Consider the following 23,138-nt stretch of genomic DNA (forward strand, 5'->3'; position numbering starts at 1 on the left):
AATAGCAAAGATGCACGAGGTGACTGTTGAGTAAGAATTCACATCACCCAGGAATCCTTGTTCAGCCTTTTAATTATTTTAATTATTACACACACCAAAAAAAAACCAAAAAAAAAAAAAAACCCAAAAAAAAAAAAAAATAGAAAAAAAACCAAAACCAAAAAAGTTCCACTCCTTCTGCCACCTGGGATGACTGCTGTCTCTGACTTCCTGCAAGTCCTGCTTGCTTCCATTCTGAAGGACTGGTCAAAAGAAAAGTGAGGAGTTGAAGCCTTCTTGCTGAAGCTCAGCTACTACACAGAAAAGGAAAATTCATGGAAACAGAAAGAAACATTAAAGGTATACCACAGAGAAGGCTGCAGTTGAGACTTGGTCTCTGCTAGCAGCATGAATAAACCACTTGTGTGGAATGGTGCAAAGGTACTCTTGTACATACTGCTGAGCTCTAGGCAATTCTCTCCTGAGTATCTCATGGTTTCTGCTTATTCTTCTGAAGTGCCCAATTCCAAACTGAGGTATTTGGACACTTAATTAAGATATTGAGACTTTTACTGTACTGCTTTCCTGCTGTTGTTCTGGCAGCTCACGAGCAAAACTACTGCACTGCAAGAAAGCAAACTGAAAAACAGCATTTGTGCATGTCGCAAAACAATATTCCATCAGATGGAACAAATAAACTTAGAAAAACAAATTTCACAGAAAGCTTTGCTAATACATCAGGTGAAGCCTTTTTCTCAGCAGTTCGGAAGTGGAAGTGTCAATGCAATGAGATCCTTGTGACTGTGCTGATGGACACAGCTAACTGCTGGCCAGCAAAACTCTGTTGAATTAGAATCCCATTCCCCCTCCCACTGAGAAAATTCAGGGGCAGCAGCAAAACATACTCTGTGATCCTCTGTGTTTCACCACATCTTCTCTCCCCCACAACTTACCTCTGGAAGAGCACTCTACCAGAATGAAGAACTTGGTAGAAAAGCCTGGAATAAAAACGGCTTCATGTACCTTGTTCCCCACTCAGGAGCACATAAGGTCTAAGCCCAGGGACTGGCGCAGCGCCCAGCTTCCCCTGGCAGCTCCGGGAGCTTCTGCTGAATCTGCAGCCCTCTGCAGCTTCCTGGAGAGCTGCTATTTTTCAGGGGGGAGTAAAGCAAGGAAAGGCTAAGAAGATACTGTGTTCTGTAGGTTTTCTGAGGCCCTTATGAATGCGTAACATTTTTTCTTTCCAGCAAACACAGACTTCTTCAGTTACACACTGGTTATGAAATTAGTTTTATAGGTCATACAGTTTGTCAGAGATCTTGGCAGTTTGTAAAAGACATGAGAGGAGTAAGAGTTCACATGTTCATATCAAATATGTGTTTCTCCCAGTACTGATGATTAACTAGTGCAAGTTAAAAATATTTTAATAAGTGGCTTAAAAGTTAATTAATTCATCAATTACTGAAAAGTGACTTAATTCCTCAATATTTATAAGATATACATGACTGTAAGGGGGAAAAATGTTTGCTTGAAGGTTAATGATTGTTTTATGATTTATGATAAGGCTATAAATCTCTATGCCAAGAGGAGAGAAGATCAAAAGGAATCGCATCCCATTATGAGTCCTAAGGCAGCCTGCAGACTTCACTTCTTGTATCTCATTTCTTAGCAAGGCAAAAATTTGAGCTTGAAATGAAAAAGATAAAACAGGCTCTGAGAATTGAAGCAGCAGCAGCAGCTCTGGAGCTGAGTTACTATGGCAATGGCAGTGCTGCTGCACAGCTTCTTCTTACTCTTACTACTGGTACAGCAGCTTTGCAAATGTACATGGGAAATTTCCACCCCACACATGCCACGGGTGCCTGTGGTCTCAGGAGAAGCCCACGGTCTCAGGTGCCCTGATCTCTACTGTACAGAAGAGCAAATCTGTGTGATTAAAATATGCAATTTGCCATTTTCCATGGAAACAGTCTTGGAGCAGTAGGGAAAGGTCCAGAATTCTTCCTGATATTTTGTGGCAGGAAGGTAGGCGCTAGTGCTTAGAAGATATCTTATAAGCATAGAATTTTTATTACAGGAATTTTAGGCTTTTTTTTTCAGCTGTAACTACCTCACATCTCTGAATTATAGATGTGTTGTCACTGCCAGGGAAGGATGGTATCATCTTTTTGGCAAAGCATAGCTTGGAGCTCTACATAACTAATGGATCTAATTCTGATGCCAGGTTAATAAATTAATAATTATGACTCTTTGGATATACAACAATCAGTGCGTCAGTACTTACCAGTATCCTCTTTCCTCCTCGAGGTCTAGATGAATGCATCACCTTTCCTGTTACTGATGCTATGCTCTCTGCACTACACATTAAAGGCACATTTGCTCTTAATTGTTTTTGAGACAGTATTTAATATTTATGGTCTAATAGCAAACAGAAGTTCCAGTGAAAAACTGGGGCCATTCATAGGTGTCATGGGAAAATTAACTAGATCTCAGCTGAAAGCAGAACAGCAGGAAGCATAAATGTAAAGGGAATCTTTGCCCAAAAATATGATTGCTGAAAGTACAAATTCTGCAAGCTCATTAGGGCCCATAAGCAGACACATATGTGCAACATCAGGTGAGTTTCATACTGAGAATTTCATCATCCTTCTTGTGGAAAAGAAGTCCTTTTCACCCATTATGTGCATAAGCTTATAGCCCAGAATGCAGTCCTGCTAATGCTTGTTTTTTAAATAGATCCTCCCTAGAGAGCAGATTAACAAGGTTACCACATGTGCATTAATCAATAGGAGGGTCAACAACAATTACCACGACGAATGGTAAGAGAGAAAATGCTACAATTAAATATATTGCAATGTATCATCTGAGAATCAAGTACGTTTTTATGTCAGAATCAAGTAAGCTTTTGTCTCTCTACATGTTCCATAAATGGGTTACTGAAAAATAATAGGAAGAAATTCTTTACTTTAGGAAGAAATTCTTTACTGTGAGGGTGGTGAGACACTGGGACAGGTTGCTCAGGGAAACTGTGGATGCCCTGGCAGTGGCAGTCTTCAAAACCAGCTTGGATAAGGGCTTGAGCAACTGGTCTAGTGGGAAGCGTCCCTGCCCATGGCCGGGGAGGACAGGACTAGATAATATTTAGGGTCCCTCCCAAACGCTTAACTGTCTATGATTCTATGACTAAGAAGCAGAGAAGTCTGACGGTGCATTTTGCTAAGTGTGCGGCCATACACCCACCGTATCTGTGCCGACATCATCTGCCCTCTGCCCCTGTCTCCTGTGCCCGCGCTCCTCTCGCCCTTCGCGGCCAGGGCCCGGCAAGCCCGGTCGGACGGCGGGGGCTGCCTGGCAGCGGTGCCGAGGGGCGGCCCAGCCCCGCACCTGCCCCGGCTCGGCCCGGCCCAGCTCCGCACCTGCCCCAGCCCGGCCCAGCCCCGCACCTGCCCCGGCCCAGCCCGGCCCAGCCCCACTGCCCCGGCCCGGCCGAGCCCCACACCTGCCCGCGGCCCCAGGGCAGGCGGGCGGGCGCGGGCGCTGCGGCGGCACCACGTGCCGGGGCGGGGAGCGGCGGCGGGGCCGGGCCGGGCAGCGCCACCCCCAGCGCCGCAGCGGCAGCGGCAGCGCAGCCCCGCTCAGCGCATCCCTCTCGCCCATGCCAGGTGCCTGTTCCGGGCTGCGCCGTGACTGAGGAGCGATGGGGCCTCTGCGGGAGAGCGGCAAGGTGAGGAGCCGAGGACGGACGGCGCGGCGGGGAGCGAGCAGAAGCAGGGGCAGGCAAATCGCGTCCTGCCCCCGCCCTGGGGGGGCGGAGGGGCCGGGATTTGCCTGCCCCTGCCTCGATGATGGAAAGAGGAGGGCGCATCCGAGAGGTTCCTGACGGGGTGTCCCTTCCCGAGCAGGAGCAGAGGACGCAGCTGGAAAAGGAGGTGTCCCGCAGCCGCATCCCCCGCTTGGTCCTTCGGCCGCAGCAGAAGGTATCTCCCGCTTCCGAATCGCCCTTTTCGGAAGAGGAAAGCCGGGAGTTCAACCCGCCCAGCTCCTCCGCGGGCTCCGGCAGGACTATCAGCAGCAACAGCTTCTGCTCAGGTACCGCAGAGAGATCCCCCCAGCCTCGGGGTCTCTGGGGAGCGCGGTGTGCCCCGCACGGCCACCCCCGAGGCTTCGCTGCCATCCGCGCCGCAGCATCTGTGAGCCGGGCTCCCATCGAGCCCGCATGAGCAGCCCGTTTTACCGATGAAAAAGGGCAACCATTGATTTTTCCAGGGAAATCTAGTATCTGTTCTTTTAATATGTGTCTGTAAGCGACACCAGATGTTTCCATTCCGAGTTCTGCTATCCACTGCTAAAAAAGTTGGCGGTTTTATTGCGGCAGAAGCGTTGCTTTAAAGAGATATATTTGCCTTAACGACTGCAGTGTGGTATTAAGGCATTTTGAAAAGCCCTTAAATCAAAAGTTGGTAAAACAGGGGAGTTGCTATCAGACTGCAATTCCTTTTGGGTTTTTGACAGTGATCTCCATGAATTGGAACAGAATATGTAGGTGAAGTCTTCCCTGTCATATTGAAATAAGTTTTGTTTATTTCAGAATTCAGGCTTCTACTAATGAGTGTGTCACCAGATATGAGCTGGGCATGATGGCTTCTCTACAGAGAGGGAAATGGATCCGTGCTTGATCAGAAATTATTCCTCTCCAACTGTAGACCAAAAAAATGTAATTTGCTTTTCAAAATATCACATAAGGGGCAACTCAAAACCAGATTTTTTTATGTTGAATATTTGCCCTGTGTAGAGTTTAACACAATTTAAATGCCTCAACTGGCAGTGAAAGACTCAGATGCCTACTAGTGGTGAGTAATTTTTTAGTTCAGTGAAACTCTTCACTGCAAATGACATTAATGTACATGAATAAAAAAATGGAGGGTCACATCATGAACACCTTGGACTCTATATGCCTGTGGTAATTCAAAAGGTATTTCTGGTGTGGAGAAATTTGTTTTCAATAGTCAGTTTTATGGAAAGCATAACAATTTCAGTGGTGGAATTGGAAGTGCTAGGTTAGTGGTTGGACTCAATGACTTTAGAGGTCTTTATAACCTAAGTGTTTCTATGATTCTGTGATTCTCTATTTAAAAATCTGCATTATAAGAAGTCTTTTTGCAATAGTTAGTACCACAGCAACTTCTCAAGCTTTCTTTTTTTTAGTTTATAAAGTATTTTCAATTATAAGAGGTGTTCCTGGGAATAGACAGGAACGCTGTTATTTATCTTGGTCTTCACTACAGTGCATTAGATTACTGTTATTACTTTTTTAACTCCTTTCATGAGAAGCAGTGTATTGAACACAGCGTGCAAGTTTTCTTAGATGAGAAACACAGTATCCATGTTTGAGTCTAGCTCTGCCAGATTTTGCAATTCAGGCTCAGTGGAATGATCTATTTGGTTATTGTTTAATGAACAATGCAGAGCGTTAAACAAACATCATAGAATTGGAAGAATGCTGGAGTCTTTTTCCCATGCCTTTTTAATCCTTCCACCTTACCTGCTTGAGTTTGCGTGTTCCAAAGAAACAAAATCTTTTGAAGCTTTCTAGAAAAACGTTATTTTTATGATCTCTCCCAAATGGCTGCTTTTCATCCTAAATTTTTTCGTTCTGAGTTGACAAGCCTTTCATCTTGATCACTGACAGTTTTTTCATCTTTTGTACCCTGCTCTTCAGATCTACTCAACAAGTAGCTGTCACTGTCATATACCCTTGCTGTCCCACTGCACTGTATAGGCTGTCTTGAGTCCCAGCAGCACATTTTTTTTTATTCTGGGTGTGTCTGATCTCATGGCTTGACAGTTTTAAGGCACCTTTCACAGAGGTATTGCAGCATGCAATGCTGGTCTCTTAACTGGCATCTTAAGCACAACCACTCATCTCTTTTATTTATTTGATTCATATTTTATTATTTCGCGCATGCTGCAATGATTTAGTTTGATTTTTTCCTCCACATAAGCACTTTGTGTTCCTAGATCTGTCTGCAGCACCCATACAGGTACATTCTACGTGGTTTGCTGCTGTGAGTCTTCAGACCTCACACAGCCATGGATCAGCCAAGGCACTGTCCTTCATCCTAGACCCTGGTTCAGTTGTTGCTAGGTTTGATGGATTTTTCACTGGGATGCAGGTATGGCAACAGTCACTGACTTGATTTCCTCATTCTTTGACATCTCTCTCATGTCTTCCACTTATGATCCTTCTTTATCAGCATTTGTCTGATTTAGAGTGAAATCCCCCAGGGACAGCAGGGGAGGGGATGGTGAACAGATGTGTGGAGAGGTGAGTGGAGGGGCCACAGCCCTAACCTGCCTCTTCTGGTGCTTCTTAATTTAGAAGTAGCATGTGCAAAACAGGTTATTTAAAATTAGCAAGTAGTACATTTGGAAGATGAGAGCATATGGGAACACTAATGTAGCAGTATGAGAAAGCTTGTGAGCATTTGGATACATGTCTCTTTTGTAATTTCTTTTGAGCGTTAAGCCCCAAAATTTTTTTGATAAGCAGAACATAGTATGAATTCATCCCTGGAATGATTCATTTCCTCTTTACCCTTCTCTTGTCAGATTGTTCTCTACCTTTCTTCCATTATTATTGACACCAAGTAATGATGTGCAGATTTCTTTTTAGCCCAATAGAAATTACTCTTTTCCCCTCATCCATTAAATATGTATTTTTTGCTTCATTCCCTAGAGCTTCTGATCTTGTCCATTTTCCTCGTGTGCTTACACTGGTGTCAGTGCCTAAGTGAAGGCTTGGTGTTCCTCCATTTTAAATGAGGGTAAATCTTGTAGGTATTAATAATGTTGGTTTTGGGAACCATGGCAGTGCTGCAGGAATGGTGGTAACAGCAAAAAATATCTCTTGGCAACAGAAAAGAGACAGCTTTTGTAATGCTTAGTTTCTTTTGAAGAAGTTGTTAGTTCTGGCTGCAATTGGTTTAAATTTGCATGATCAGCTCCCTCTTTGTCTTGTTAGAGTGAATCTAAGCTTCACTTGGTCATGTTGGTCAATTATTTGCAGTTGACTTTATGTCAGTTTTGCTTCGTAAGTCCATATGAACACAGTGAGAGTGTTCGTCATATCTGGAAAATTCCTGACAAAATTTTAATATGCTTTTATATGTGTTTTTAATATTCTTTGTTTCTGCTAAGTGAATGTGGATGCTGTCTGGATGTTGTGTAGGCAAGCTGAGCTTTTGGTGCCTGAGTTCATGCTCAACCATGCTCAACCCTTCCTTAAAACCTTAGAACATCTGGGGTGCTGGTTGTCATTTGATATGGGAGCACTTCTCTCCTTTGGCTTGGATGTTAGCCACAGAACTCATGCAGTGTCAAAGGATGGAAGAACACTTTCCCAGCAGCTTTGTGTGGCTCAGCTGCCACTGAGCATTTGCCCATGTCAAGCGTGTTTCTCTCCTGAGTTGCACTTGGCTTTCAGGTGGCTTTGTGCACTTACCTTGTCAGCTGTGCAGAGAATGTGACCCAGAGCATCTCAAACAAGCCTCCTGCTGAGGGATCCATGGAGGAGCAGCTGCTGGGCCTTTGGTCATTCCAGTTAGTGGTTGCTTTGAAAGAAATATGATACTTTGGGCGGAGCACTGTCCTTGGTTTTGGAGTCCTTGGTTTGAAATCAGCCTGTGCAAAGCTCAGTAAACGTATTCAGCTTTTCTTTTAAAAAGGAATTTAGTCTGGGATATAATTTCTTTTCTACTTTTGTTTTTTTAATAACTCAGATTTTAAATTTCTCTGTATAAAGATGACTTGTTCCACAGTACCTTTGCAACGCTGCCCAAATCCTTTTTCAGCCTTTTCTAGGATGCCAACTTGCCAGAATTTCATGAGGAAATGCAGTGAAGCTTTGGTAACCATGATGTAGGTTTCCACGAAGCTCTTGTATATTTAATAATTAGTTTAGCAAAAGAAATTTTGAGCCAGAGGACTTGGTTTATAGCTGTAGCAAACAGTTCCTCTTTTCTTGGGCTTACCTGTAAATCACCTTTTTAATTAGACTGAATAGTGCTATTGAAAACCAGTATCTTTGTACATCACTGACTGTGACTCACTCCAACGCAGTCTTCAAAAATAGGAATTGAAGCTTTGTTCTTGCTTTTTCTTTAAAATTTCAAGATCTGGTTTAACACTTATTCAAATTCAATCTCTGTTTCATAACTTGCTCTTTTCTGGGGCTGAGATTTTATTTAAATCTTGCCCTTTGCAAGTGTGGCACAATAAATGTACACATGTACAGCGGCTGCACTGTAAGCCTGGGGTGTGGGTGCTGCAGTAGGAACCTCAGTGTTGCCATTCCTTGCTCACTTGCTCCTGTGCCCTTGATCTCAGAGATTATTCGCCAGTTGGCCCAGCTATTGGTGGATGCTGGGGCTGAGTTCACAGTTTGTGTCCAAAAAAGCATGTAGGCTTTAGGCAGGCTTATTAAGTCCATGTGAATGCACAACCCATTTTGCTTGCCTCAGACAAGAAGAGGTTGTACAACCCTTACTGAAGAAAAAAGCTGTACCTTCTTGCACTCCAGTAAATAATTTCTCTGTTAAGAGCATTGAAGCACATTGCATTATAAAGCAGCAGCCTTGGAGACTACACAAAATAAGTATGTAAATTTATATTCCTAAATAGAAATAGATACAGAAAATAAATTTTTTTGTATTTTAACAAGTCAACAGATTGAGGCCAGACAGTTAGTTCAAATTACTGAAAGTAATTGCTCCTATTATTTGTTTGTATAGATGTATACAAACAAATATGTATATGTATATATGTATTTGTTTGTATATATGTTGTATATATGTATTGCTATGGAAACAGTGAGCTCTCTCATTCTTCTTGTTTCTTTTTATAAGAAAAAAAAAATTTAAAATAGTTCCTTACTGGTTTATGTGTTTGATTTTTTTCTCTAAGTTACTGATTCACATAAACATGCTTAAAAGTTCTCAAGAATGTGATACTGAAAGTTAGATTCTCTTTCTTGCAGTCCTTTTTGCTATGCTTTCCCACAGTCATTTTGCCTTTTTTTCAGACTTTCTGGAGGACTCTTCTAGCACTTTCGTTTGCAGCACTTTGTAAGGCAGTTCAGTGATGACTGTGATATTAATTTACAAAAATATTGAAACAAAATCTGTTTTCAAAAATACACATTTGGCCTTTTTTCATGGGAGTGGCACTGGTGACATGCTTCCTTTTCTCACTGCTGCTTCCCTAGAGAATTTCCTGCTGGACCACCTTACATGCAATAATTTATTATTGGTTCATATTATTATCCACCAGTTCTGTGTCTGTGGCACAGATCTGTTCCAAACCTGGAAATAAGAACAGTGCCTAGGTACTAAAGAGCAAGTCTGCTTGTTCCCCAGTTTTTGGCCTTTCCCTACTTCCCTTTCAACTTCAGTATTTTTTACCCCTAAGTAACAATCCTTTTGTTCTTTTTGCCACACAACAACATCTGGAAGCCAAAATATTTGACCTTTTGGATGTTTTTTGTTACCTTTTTATGTGTCTGTCATTACTGTGAACCTTTTAAACCCAACCCAGAGCCTCCTGGGGTCAGTAGGACAGTTCCCATTCTCCCTGGAACATTGTGCATGGTGTTCTGAGAACAGTCACCCTTTCTACTACACCTCAGCCTTTCTACTGCCCTTTTAGTGGTAGCTTGTTGTGTACTATGGGCTGAATTCTAAACACCATCTGGTATTTTCTTCACCACAAATGCATAATCCAATACTTTTTTTTTTACAGTGCTTTTCATGCAACTTTTTGTTAAGTTGAATATTGTCATGCTCTCTGAAGAAAATCACAACTTGTAGCAGGAAGGAAACTTGAATCAAAAGTCTTCAATTTACTTTTTGTTAAAGAGAATCTTGATGTTTTCAGAGAAATTCAACATTACATATTTTAGCCCCACATTTATAGGATTAGTACATACCCCTGAAATTTTCAAGCAATGTTTTGAAGTGTGTGTGACTAGACTCTGTGGTGCTGCTCAGTGCCACTCTGAGCTTGAGGATAGTTAAAAGATAAAAGAAAAATATGTATAAAACAACAATGGATAGAATATATATTATTTCCTTCCATGAGAAGGTAAGCAAAGCAACCTTATGAAGTGATGTTGAAGCTGTGAGGGTCACAGTTGTATGCTGTTAGCCATGGAGGCAGAGATATATGAGACCAAGTGAGTATAACATGTTGCACCATTTGAGGAATAGGTACAAAATTCTTTGTGGTCTATTGAAAATTTTTATTTCTCAAAATGGTGCCTTCAAAACTGGAAAGAATATTTCTAGTTTCTTTCTTTTTTGCATAATGGAATAAACCACACAAAACCCAACAGAAACCTACCTATATATACATATATATTTCACTTAATGGTAATAATAAATGCATAGTATTTCTTACACTGGATTTAGTCAATGCTTTCCCACCAGAGGTAGCAGCAGTGGTTCCACTTCCAGCTGTTGTCCTCAGAAAGATTAATGAGATCTACTAAATTGCTTAAACCCATATCAAATAGAAAAGACTCTTCTTTGTCTTTTCTTTAGATTCTTTCCTGTCCTTACATTTAGTTTAAAAAATTCTATAAAATTTTCAAGTAGATTTTTCAGTCCTTTATCACCTTAAACCCCTTATCCAGATGTTTCCTGTGATGTGATAATGAAACTCAGGGAGCTGTGCTATTCCTGACCACAGCTCTCCTAGTAACAGTACCATTTTTATTGATATTTTTACTAGTAAGCCCTTATGCTTCTTTTCTGTAATACACCATTAGTAGGGCTATAAATGTAATGACAAAGCCAGTAAACCACAATTACATAGTCCTCTTTCTTTTCATATGCTTTGAGAGAGCTCATGTCAATCCTGTTTGTTAGTGAAATGTTCAAGTACAAGGAACATTAGTAGATTAGCTGCCAAATTAAAATTAGCTACTTCAGTATGACTTAGCAATTGCACAGCTCAGACATCAAGAGCAGATTGCTTTAAAGACATGTTTATGTGAAATCCTGCACTGCAAAAGATGCCCAAGCTTAGGAGCAGGTCAGTCCATCTTTTTTCACCTTCCTCTCTCTTCTTTTATACTTCCAATCTCAGCCTGTCAGCATTCCTGCCATGCTGTGACTGAGCAGAGAGGGCCTCTTTCCAAATTCAGCGAGCAGCTCTCATACTAAATTTTCAGCAGTTAGTGGGCAGCCTGTGGGTGTGACAGAAGCCAGCTCAAAGGGGCTGGTGAGCAACAGGTGTGAAAGTTGCCTGTGCACTGATGATCCTCAGCAAGCAGTTGAAGATGTTTAGTTGTGATTTTACTGGGTTAGATTTTATAACTAGAACATTACAGTCAAAAGTTCTCGCTTGAAAGATGGACTGTGAATAGCAGGGTGTTTTCCAGATGCGGAATATCTGACAAAAAGAAAAGCATGTAGGTTGGAGGGACCTGTAGAGATCATTTCATCCAGCCTCTTTTTTGAAGCCAGACTGTTCCCAGCACATCCCAGCAGCCATGTATTTGTTGGAGTCTAGAAACCCTTCAAGGACAGGAGTTTGCACAGCCTCTGTAGGTGACCTCAGGGAGTGGTGGAGCTGCTAGCCAGCCTTTGTTCACAAGCAAAATGGAGCATAGTTAATTCGAGTTTTGCCTGCAGAGACACCAAGATTAAATGTGGAAATTATTTGCATGGTAGGATTTTGCATAAGTAGGCCTGCTGTCTTTTCCTGGCACTGCTGTAGCTGTCCTTGTGCTTCAGCTCTGCTTTACTATGTTTGACTTCTGGTAAGAGACTTGCCTCACAAGTATGTCATATTCTGGGGCATCTTCTTAAATACCAGGCCAAACTTCAAAATAGCTAAGAAATTACTTTTAAATTGATCAGAAGGACCAAAATTAATAGCGTTTTTAGGACTCTACCTTTAGTGAAGTTAATAAATGTATTTTTCTAAAGTCTGTGTGATTTTGTAAGCAACAAATTGCTATTAGCAAATTATTAAACTTACAGAGTACATACAATCACATACTGGAATGGCCTCTGTAAAAATGAAAGGTTTTAGTACATTCAGGAGCTGAGGAGAATATTCCCATTTCTTACCTTAGGCTGTGCTCCCTCAGTGGTTGCTGGAAAGGTGAGGGTATCTCCAGAGGTATGAGGTAGGATTTATGCCTGTTGATGCCCTGCTGGTGTGAATGTGAATATGCTCCTACCTCTGCCTTTCTATGTGTACTACTAATTTCATACTCTGCTGCTTTTACTGTGTTTCCCAGTTGTTCCAGAATGACACTGTCACTCTCCCATTTGCCGTTTTCCCTGCCTGGCACTGGGCCCTTGCACTGACTGGTTCAGCTGCCCAGGTCAGAGCAGTGACTGTGTTGGTGCTTGGTGGGAGCTGTGACCCTGCAGGCAGTGACTCAGAGTACTGGGGTGACTTAGCCTGAAGGGAGTGTCCTTCTTGACTCGCCCTCCAGAGGAGCCTCTTTCTCTCTGTTTAATAAGAAGGAGACTTATGGGTGGAAGGCAGGTGCTGTATTCCCTTTGGTGTCTGTCAGCAACTTCCATAATTGCATAAACACCCCTGTGCTACAAGGTTGGTCATGAAGAGAAGACCAAAACAGTTCAAAAAGTGAGGGTTAAAACAGATGAGGCAGGCAAGCAGACTGGGAGATTACCCTGAAAAATTACCCTTTGTGGTACCCTCGCTGCCAATAGCCAGCTTGCAGTGCACCTTCCTGGCAGAGCTGTGGCTACCCAGACTAACAGATCCTGGGATGAATGCAATCATAACCATCAGGTACAAGCCAGGAAATTGCTTTTGTCTTGGTACACTGAATATTCAGATTTCATTAGAGCTACATGTTCAATTCCAGAATCCACATTTCCTGGTGGAAATTCAGAATATGTAAAGCCTGAACACTGGTCAGGGGACTCTTAGGAGGCAGATGTTGAGCAGTGAAATAGGGATCAGGCAGGAACTGGACCATTCAGTGTCACAGGAGTGCCTAACTCGATCTGGCAGCTAGGAGTGAAAGTAAAAAGAAGTCAGTGCTTCCTCAGTGAGGGCATCATTAATTATTTACATGTTTTATATAAGGAGGTTGTATATTCAAAGCTTCTTGAAGCCTTTTGGGAAAGGCAGTATTTTTTTAAAGAAGGTTCTAAGGCATATTCTAGTGAACCTTCTAAGATATCTGTGCTGAGAAAATCATCACATCTTAACATATAGCCTAAAAGTCTACAAGAACTGTATTTTTGTCAATTGTTCACAGTATTATTATCTTTAATACTGTTGTTTATATTTTGATTTTACTGTTTAAAGGTTAGTCAGGGCATGCAAATGTCAGAGTCCTCTGAGCAACTTTCCTAATGGTTTGTTTGAGGAGACACTATCCTGTGCTTGGCTTTGAAATTTGGCAGGCATGTCTGATCTGGAAGAGGACTTGGACATAGAATTTCAAGTGATGAAATCCAGCTGATGTTCAAAGGAAAAGTCTACTCCCAGCATGCTCCTAGGAGGCCCCTGTGGGAAAAAAGACACTGTGAAAGAAAGCAATGGAAATCGTGTGTTATAAATTCATGTGATTTTACCTCTTGTGCAAGTAAATTCATGCAAGATCAGAAGTACAGTCTATTTACCAGCTTTCTCTTTTTTGTCTTCCTGGTGCTGATGTGCCTGAGAAGGTAAATAAGATCTGCCTCTGCTCTTGAGGAGTCTAAGATCTGAAGTCCTTGCTGGAGCAAAACTCCTGTGGAGTTACAGGGTTGAATCCTTAACTGACCTTGCTGGAAACTATATGCACATCATATCAGAAAGTGAATCCCATTGTGTGCTCATCTACTCCTTACCTGCTTTATTGAGAGAGATTCCTTATCTTAGCCCATTTCTGGGCAGGTGGAGGTCTTTACTTCCATCAGAGTTTCCAGCAGGGTTTAGGAGGAGCCTGCAGGTCTGGGGGAAGCACTGAACACACCGTGCCACAGTCACCTTCTGCTTGAGGGGAGGAGCAGAGGGGCCCTGCAGCAGAGAGCAGGGAGGGTGGTCAGGCTGTCTGGAGATGGAGGGGGAATCAGCTCCCCAGGGTCCCCAGGCAGGTCTGCTGCTCTCCTGTGGGGAGTCCACCCACAGTATTAAATACAAATCCATGGCCTGTTAAGGTTTCAATAGCGGGAAAGATGAAGGTAGGCAGGCAATTGACTGGCACTAAGCAGCTGGAGAGCATCTCACTCTTCACCAGGACTTTTCCTTGTGCCAGGAGGGTGAGCTGTGGGTTGGGTGGATCTCCACAATGTACAACAGAGCTTTGCTTGCTTTGACAGTGAGCACCAGTGTTTCATAGGCAGCTCTTCCATTCTGTGGTAGCAGATTATTCAAAAGGCTGACACGAAAAATCTTTCTCTACAGCTTGCCCTAGTTCTGGAAAATTTATAATTTTGCTCATGTTTCTGGATAATAGTAGTAGAAGGATTAGAAGTTTTACATTACATAAAATGAACTATCAGAGGAGAGGGAATACTATAAAATAATTTATTTACTGTAGCTGGAGTGGGAGTGCTCACCTGGTTATTATTGTTATTGGTCTATCTAAAGGTCATGAGGGGTATGAGTAGAGAAGAGCTATTCTTCTTTGTGCCAAGCTCATTGGTTCTTTTTAAAAATACCCTGTTGCACTGAAAGCTGAAGTTCTAAACAGTAAAACAAGGATATGTAGATATGGCATAATCTGATGGTACAGTGTGATCAGTGTGATATCACAGGCAATGTTGTGGAGTGGTAAAGAAAACATTTTTGTGCTATTTTAGTATGTATTCTTTAGATACCTTTCTCCTAATTGTAGTTAGTTTTTGTTAGTTTTAGGGTTTTAGTGCCCCAGTTTTTAACACTGTAGTTTAGTTCTTTCATTGTATAAAGTTTTATCAGCTCCTGTGGCTCTTCCAGGCTGCATCTCTATAGCTTTGGGAGTTACTTCTACATAAATTCTCCCATAAAAAAAAGATCTGTGAGGTCTGCAGAACCTGTGCAGGTACTGCAATAAGTGTATTGGTGGAGAGATGAGGTAAATGGTTTATTGTGGGTTTGGGTGGATGGTTTTGGGAGGGGACTTTGCTTGGGTTTTGCTTTTTGTTTTGAGGAGGTTTTTGTTCTAACAAAGTTTGGAAACTAATGCCACATACAGAAATATCTAAGTGGAAAGGTCATAATTAAAAACAAACTGTGCAAGCTGTCACTTATTTCTGAATATACTTGATTATAAATGTTTGTGTGCCTCTAAAGAGAGGATGCTTTGGACACAGCTGAAGCCGTTGCTTAAATGCAATTCAGGATCTCACTAAGTGGTGCTGATCTACTGTCCTGCAGGTAATATTCACCCAGCCTGCAGAAGAGACTCCAAACTGGAGTTGGAGAAAGAGAAACAGGTGCTGATCTGGGAGGAAATCGCCACCTTCTCTCTTCCTTGTGTTGAGTTATATTGTGATGTCAGTGGTAATGGAAAGGGTAAAAAGTAAGCTAAAGTCATGTGGGCAGCAATCCTGAATTAGTCAGGATGAATGTAAGGACAGGCTGAACAGCTTATTAGCAGTTCTCTCTTTCCTGTTATTTTGCTAGGAACTAATTTTGAGTTACAGAAAGCAGCAACAAGACAGCAAAAAGATACGCTTTTTGGCTTGATTTGGATTATTTGAAAGAATTAAATATGATTAAACTGGATGAGGTGCTTTGCACTGTTACTGCCCTTTGTGCCCTGGGAGGTGTTTCTGGCAGTAGGCTGGGTTGCCCCTTGGCTTGGCATCATGCCTGGCACTTGGCAGAGGCCTGGGAAGCAACACCTCAGGCTGCTGGCTGCTCCTGCTGCCTAATACACACAGCTGGCTCTGGACAGTCATCAGATGTGGGTACCTTACTTGGGACTGAAGGCAGGACATGGAAAAATGAGAAGCAGAACCTTGGGACAGATGAGTGAGGATAGAAAAACTGCCCAGGCATAAAGGAAAACTGGATCACACAAAAGAAGCTTTTCTACTGTATTGAGGGAGCAATAATTTAAAAAAGCAAAAGCTGTTCTTTCCTGCTGAGGGGAGGTGGGCAGAAAGGTCTTAGATATGGTGGTCCCCTCTGTCTCATAAACATGCAGTCATGCACTGACTTTTAAATCAATATGCCCATGCAAAGCTCAGTACAAAATGACTCTTGACCTACATTATGAACAGGGTGGAAGAGGTAATGCAAAACAGTCATGCAAATTATTTGGCTCAGTTGCAGGTACTTCTCTGGGTTTCATGTTAGCTAAAGATAATGCATTCAGGAGAAGAGTGCAATGGCATAATTCAGATGGCAGCTTTCATTTTGTCCTGGGAAAGAACAATTAGATGTCTGCAGGAGAGTCAGGGTAGTGTGTTTGATTTTGTTGTGTATCAATTAAACCACCATGACTTTTAGGGGAACTGCAATTACTCCAGATTACATGGAACGTGATTACATGAAGTTGGAGTTTGATTTGTGGATTTAATTTAAATTCAGACTGCTTACTTTGCAGTCAGTTGTTAAGGGCTGGAGTGTTTGTATCCCTGGAGGTCAGGAACCTGGGTCTGTTCCCAGGGTGGCTTGTCGATGCCCTGGAGTGATGGTGTGCCCTCAGAGGAATTCAGCTTTAAACAAAAGCCATCTGTGTATCACCCACTCTCTTCTAAACCAGGTACCTCACAGCCACTTGTCAAGAATGGAAGAGTTCTATGATCATGATTGCTTTCAAATGAAAGACAAATTTGAGGAACCTGTATTAATTCCAGTTACATGAAATTCCTGACTTTGTGCATGTGGGCTGTAGGTTGCTGTCTTGTTGTTCAGATATGGGAACATTTCTTGAAGGAGAGCATGTGGCCCATGCTTGCTCTGCAGCCAGTGTGCACCACACAACATTTGTGTCTCATGCGTAACTTCATGCTGCAATATTCCTTAACCTTGCTAAAGGAATTTGTCTTAGCTAAGAATTTTCATTATGTGGCCCCTGATTTTGTATTTTTTCAGACTGAGTACAAGTATTTGCCTTTCAGCTTGCCAAAAGGTATTCAAGATTTCTTCACAAAATGCGTGAAACAAATAGCTTCTCACCAGGCTTCAGCCAAGGCTGTACATATCACTTACTGTAAAGAGTTGTAGTTCAATCACTCTTTTATTCTGCTAACGCTCTTTCTTTTAATCTGCTAACTTTCATATACTTACTAGTTAGAAATGTTGATGTTTTACTTTTCTCTTCAGATGACACTGGCTGTCCCAGTAGCCAGTCAGTATCTCCAGTTAAGACTCCTTCTGATGCTGGAAACAGTCCAATCAGTTTTTGCACTGGTAGTGATGGAGACTTTTCCAGGAAGAAATTCAGTCCAGGGTCAATGAGTGAAGGAAATACGCAGCTGGCTCGATACAAGAAGGAGACAAAGACAAGCCTTGTAAAGCCCGGTGAGTAAAATTCCTTGCATTTCCTTAATTACACTTTCTGATTGACTGGTATATTTACAGGTGCCCACATACATAGACACCTGTGTTGTGCCACCTGTCATATCACTAATGCTGATAGTAAATAAAATAGGTGGCTTCTTTCTGTGGAGACACCTGAAAGATATGAAAACAATATTGTTATTGTCCTGTTCATGGAAATACAATCAACTGACATCTCTTTTTTTATGAGGCTCGATGGAGATGTCAAATAGCTGAAATGGATTTTATTCTGTTTCATAGTAACTGCACTCATATTTCAGTGTCCAAAGAGAAATGACTCTTAAAATAAGAAAAAAGTCTTGTGATATCCTTAAATTTATTGTTAGATCCTGCCTAAACTTTGTGCTGCCAGGCTCTGACAGCCCTGGGGATACAAGATGTCTGACAGGCAGCCTGTGTGTGGGAGTGGGGCAGATTTGGACCTGTACTGCAATGGCTGAATCAAGAGTGTATCTCCCAGTGCTTTGGGCTAATGGGCCACCTCAGACCCCCAGCTAAATCACCACCTGCTTGTCACAAAATCCAAGACCAAATACTCAGATGTGCCAATGGTTCCTGTAATTTTAGTGAGTTCATATAAAATATTTAATATAATTTGATTCATATACAGGCAGCTCTTGATTACAATGGTCAGGATATTTGTGCTGCTGTTTAATTAATCATGGAGACAGAGTTGGCACTGTGCATAGCCAGCGGCAGAACTGACATGGTTTATGAGCTCAGGTACCTCCTGGCTCTATTGTTTCCAGAGTCATTTTATCTCTGGAAGCAATTTAGATACTTCCATGAAAAACTTGCTCAGATTTGCCAGCACCATGTTTAATCCAGAAACAGTGGGAAATCTGTTGCAAAATCTCTTCACTGGCTTGGTCATTGGAAGGGTTGATTAAACCTGTTTTACCACTATCTCTACAAGTTATCTGGCTCATTTCTTAGCACCATGTTACTTGAGTGTTCTCAGTCTCCCACTGCTGTGCATAAGGGGTGATAGGTAATACTTTTGTACAAGATTTGCTGTGAATGTGGTATATGACAGTCAGATCTGCAGCTGTGGCTTCCACAGCCATTTTGTTTGTGAATATGAATGTCACTTAGCAAAATGTGAATAATTAATCCAAAAATTTTTTTCTTATGAAGAGTCCTATGCTCATGGAGAACAGTTATGCACCTTTTTCAATAAATTAATTCACTGTTTTCAGTTTTACACTTTAATTGCCTTATAATATGAAGTTATTAGCCTTTTGCAATATTCAGCACCAGGTCTGTTTTACAGAGTACTTCTAAGTTCCTCCTGCCAAATATGTCACAATTCTTTTGTGAAAAGCTGTTCAAAATCATGTCATAGTGTGAGAGCTGACACAAGTGGGGCATGTCAGACGTAGATGCCAGGGGACAGCTGTGGTTCATTTTCCTCAGTGTTGGCCACAGGGGTTAATGTGATTTTCTTCCATTGCTATCTCATTCCATAGCTTCAGGTGGACCCAGTCTCTTCCTCATGACCTACTTGCACATGAATTTCTGGTGACTCAGTTAAGAAGATGTAGCCATTGTGCAAAGAGGAGGCATCACCATGTAGTAAAACACGCAGAGAGTAACCAGGGATCAGCAGAAGGGAAGTGGGATATGGAGGAGAATAACAGCAACATGTCCTTGTCATATATAAAAGAAATTGTGTGTAATTTTCTCTTTACCAAAAGCCCTTCTTGATTTATAGAGATTATATCTACTTCGTTTTAATCTGAAATAGCTTGTGACAATGACCACATAGCAGGAGTCACATATGAGAGACAAAAATCTAGCCTTCCACTGTTTTTTACCATGTCCCGCACTACATTTTTTACACAATTACATCCGTCTCTGTGGACCTTCAAAATTCCTGTCATTTTGCTGAAATCTGTCTGCTTCCAGTATTGTTTTCTTGGAACATGCTGAATCTCAGAAGAAACACTTACACAAATATTTAGATAATTCAGGAAATGTCAGAAAGGGATGGCACTGAGAATGAACCATGGGATGTTTTTGCGCTGTTCCCAAGCTTTGATACTTTTCTGCTTCTCTAGTAACATCACTTCATCTTTCTTTTCTGTACTTCAGAATGCAAAATACACATAGCCTTTTCTTCCTCTCAAACAGCCTAAGGCCTTGTTATGTGAGTCTAAGCCATCTTCACCTCTTGAAGTATTAACAAAATGGATTAGGCTATCATTCATATTTTATGCAGTTTGCATAGAGAACCATATATAATCCTGAAGTGCTCTTGCTAGACCTATAAAATATTTATAATAATGGAGAAATTATTCATTGGAGAGAGATGGAAATGGTTTATATTGTGCATTAAATCCGAATCACAGCAGTGTAGAAGTGAATTTGGTTTAAAACCTGTGCCTGCTTTCCTAGGGAGGGATGGAGAGAACAGGAACATTAAGGAAAATAATAGAACATCCACTCTTAGAGATAGCTACAAGCCTTTTAATTTCTGGATTTTTGAAGTTAGTCCTTCTTTTAGATGTGATTCATTTACATGATATTAAAAGCAATACAAAATGTGTTGCAGAAAATGTCCTCACAAAAAGACACAAAAAGACTTAAGTAACATTGGTCTTAGTTTTCTATCAAGATGCTGTACTGAATCCCACACTTTTTGTAATTGAATAAACAGAACCATAAGCACTTCTACATGCTCACATTCTTGTGTATTCCTCCTAGAAAGATCCCTCCTGAATTCCTGTAGTTTATGTCCACATACTGTTGAGAGCTGTGGGAATTGTTTTGCTTCCTTTGAGAGTCTTTCTCATCTGCTTTTTTGACTTCCATTAGAATGCTTCGTGAAAGTATTCACAATCTGCCTCTTTTAAACACATGGATAAAGAAAAGAATCTTTAGCAGAAGTTGTGTCAATAACTTTTAAAAATCTTGCATGTTTAAACTAACACAGACATCCATTTAAATCTCTGTGAGCATCAGAATTTGAGAAGGCCATCTGTTCAGCTGTGTTCAGCATTTCTGTAAAGTTTGGATCTTCTTGCTTTTGGTTTTACAGGCACACTTGGGACAGTTTACTGAATGAATGTTTGCTGTTGGAGCTGTTTTCTGTTTCTTAGAACCCATGAAATTGCTGAAGTTTCACATGAAATTATTACTATCTAAGAAAAAAAACATTAAGGCTGTCCCAGACCTTTTAGCACCTTCAGAATCCTGCAGAATAGATGTGTAAACACTATGGCACAAAAGAAGCCCTTGTAAGGACTGGCTGTCTTTCACATCTTGGTACAATAATAAATATTCCAGGTAGCAGAGGACTGTGCAAAATGGGTTTAGTTTTTTTCACTGCTAATAAAATATCTGGCCATTTATTACTGAATCTGGCTAAAATAGCAATATTTTGGATTTAAGTGTCATTGAACTGCTACAGATTATATTTCAAGAAGGGTCATCACTGGGAATTTGGACATTAGAACTTTTTTCTGTTCAGATTAATGGGAAAATCTCAGAGGCTTCCACTACACAAAGCACCTACATTTGTTGGACAATAGGCAATGAGCACAAATTGAAAAACATGAAATTCCATCTGGACACAAGAAAACACTTTCTTTGTCTGTGGTCAGACACTGGCCCACATTGCCTCGAGAAGCTGTGGAGTCTCCATCCATTGATATAGTCAAAACTCAGCTGGATATGTCCTATGGACAGCCTGTTCCAGCTAGACTTGCTTGAGTGGGGAATTGGGCTGGGTGGCTGCTAAACGTCCCTTTTATCTCCCAGCGATTTTCTAATCCTGTGTTGCTGGACCTTTTTTTTGTCCTTTATATAGTGCTTCAGCCTGATCTATAGTTGAGTAGTTGCAAGGCACAATTTGTGTTTTTCCTGCCCTTGCTTGGCTACTTAAGTTCATAAAAAAGAAGGTATATTGAAAAAAAAGACCATCTTTGGACAATCACTGTTCAACTAAAAATGTTATTTAACAAATAGTAAGTACAAGGCAAAGTAAGTAATTTTGTATTCAACATGTGTTTCCTACTTTTTCCCAGTGAATTTATTAAGCCACCATAAATGAGCCTTGGGATAAGGTGTCCCAGTCTGAACAGATTAATCTTTGAAGGCTTTAGGACAATTAGGACTTTTAGGGGAGACAGGTGGAGCAGAATGTATTGCCCTTACTTGGTTGTGAGTATTCAATAGGTGCAGGTGCTTTTTTAGTCAGTGTTGGAGCTGATAGTGATCAAAAAGGAGGCAAGGAAAATTACCCTAGACAACTGGAAATACTAAGATTAGAACTTAAATAAGCCAGACAGATCAGAGAAGAAATGCAGATGTTAGCTGCAGAACATGTTTTATGTGTTAACAATGTCTAGCTGTTAAAACATAATGCTTTTCCTGAACTTTTGGGGTTTTTTATTCTTTTTTTAATTTTCTTGTGTGGGAGGATTAGATTCCCAGGACACTGAATGTCCAAGAACTTATTTCTGGGAGTCCTCTGTGAAAGCAAGGAGTAGTGACTAGTTAATCCATTAGTATACAATTAGCAAATAAATTAATTCATATTGCTATTTTACCTCCTTATCTGTCTGTATTCTAAAGTCAGTCGCTTTGGTTATTTTAAAAACAAAACAATATTTTGATTTAGGTTATATTCCTGACATCTGGCTGTATTGTTCTACAGGTCTTTTGTCAACAAATTCCCTTATTTGAGTCTGACAGTGTGGGGAATAGCAATGTCTGACTCTGATGTATGTGTGGGTATGTGCTTCACTTGGAAAACATGATTTGGTGTGTAAGTTCTGTGAGAGGATTGTCTTACAGGTGATTCTGGAAATTTATTTCACTGTCAAGAACTTCCTTGTGAGTGCATCATTTTTCAATGATAGGACTTTGTTTTATCTTGGAAAGTTTGATAAAACATTAGAAAGACATGTTGTACCAGCACATTTATCCAAGAACATTGTATCTGGTATTTGCATGACTTTTCTTTATTCTCTGTACGAAATTTCTACAAGCAGTTGGAAAATAATAGATGTGTTGTCCCAGTTACTCAGGAGCAGCAGTACAGAATACAAAATCCAAGTTACAGAATGTGTTAACTTGAACAATTCCTATGGCACACAAAGAAATTAATGAATCTTTTTAACTACTTGCTAGGACATCCACCTATTATGTTGAAACACTTCTTAAAATGCTGATGGTGTACTGTGTATTTTAACACAAAGTCACACTGTTTGATTGTTGCAAAAAAACCCACACCAAAACCAATGGAAAACCTCTGTTTGGAGATAGAAAAGTGCCTTGACCGATCCCTAAAACAAATGGGCATTCTTAATTCCATCCCACAAAGGTAAGAGCAATAAGAAGACTGATGTCTGTCTTTTTGCTGTAACTTACTTAACAGCACCTCATAACCCACATTCCAAGACTGCCCCTTTTCTTGTGGGAGGGGTAATTTAGAACAAGGGTATGGCAAAGAACATTTAACCCAGTTACAAATGCAGTATTTAATTAGTGAACACCATGTTCCCATCCTGCAACCAGTGATAACCATACGAGTGGTGAAATTGGGAAACTCATGCTTCCATTCCTAGTAATATTCAGTTACTTAGATGTGGCTGGTGTCACATGCGTTAGAATGCTGAAATTAGGAA

General features: G+C 41.0%; 1 protein-coding gene across 1 annotated transcript in view; it reads left to right on the top strand.

Annotated features, from left to right (window-relative positions):
* Positions 1-3,574: 3,574 nt before the first annotated feature.
* The window catches only part of SYBU (syntabulin), a 40,223-nt gene continuing 20,659 nt past the window's right edge, over positions 3,575-23,138 (top strand). Inside the window, exons 1-3 of the mRNA XM_058024499.1 lie at positions 3,575-3,703; positions 3,882-4,068; positions 17,269-17,466. Coding sequence (XP_057880482.1) covers positions 3,677-3,703; positions 3,882-4,068; positions 17,269-17,466 — 412 coding nt within the window. The 5' untranslated portion in view covers positions 3,575-3,676. The remainder of the gene's footprint in view (positions 3,704-3,881; positions 4,069-17,268; positions 17,467-23,138) is intronic.

The sequence above is a fragment of the Melospiza georgiana genome, chromosome 1, assembly GCF_028018845.1.
Source record: "Melospiza georgiana isolate bMelGeo1 chromosome 1, bMelGeo1.pri, whole genome shotgun sequence".
NCBI classification, from domain to species: Eukaryota; Metazoa; Chordata; class Aves; order Passeriformes; family Passerellidae; genus Melospiza; species Melospiza georgiana.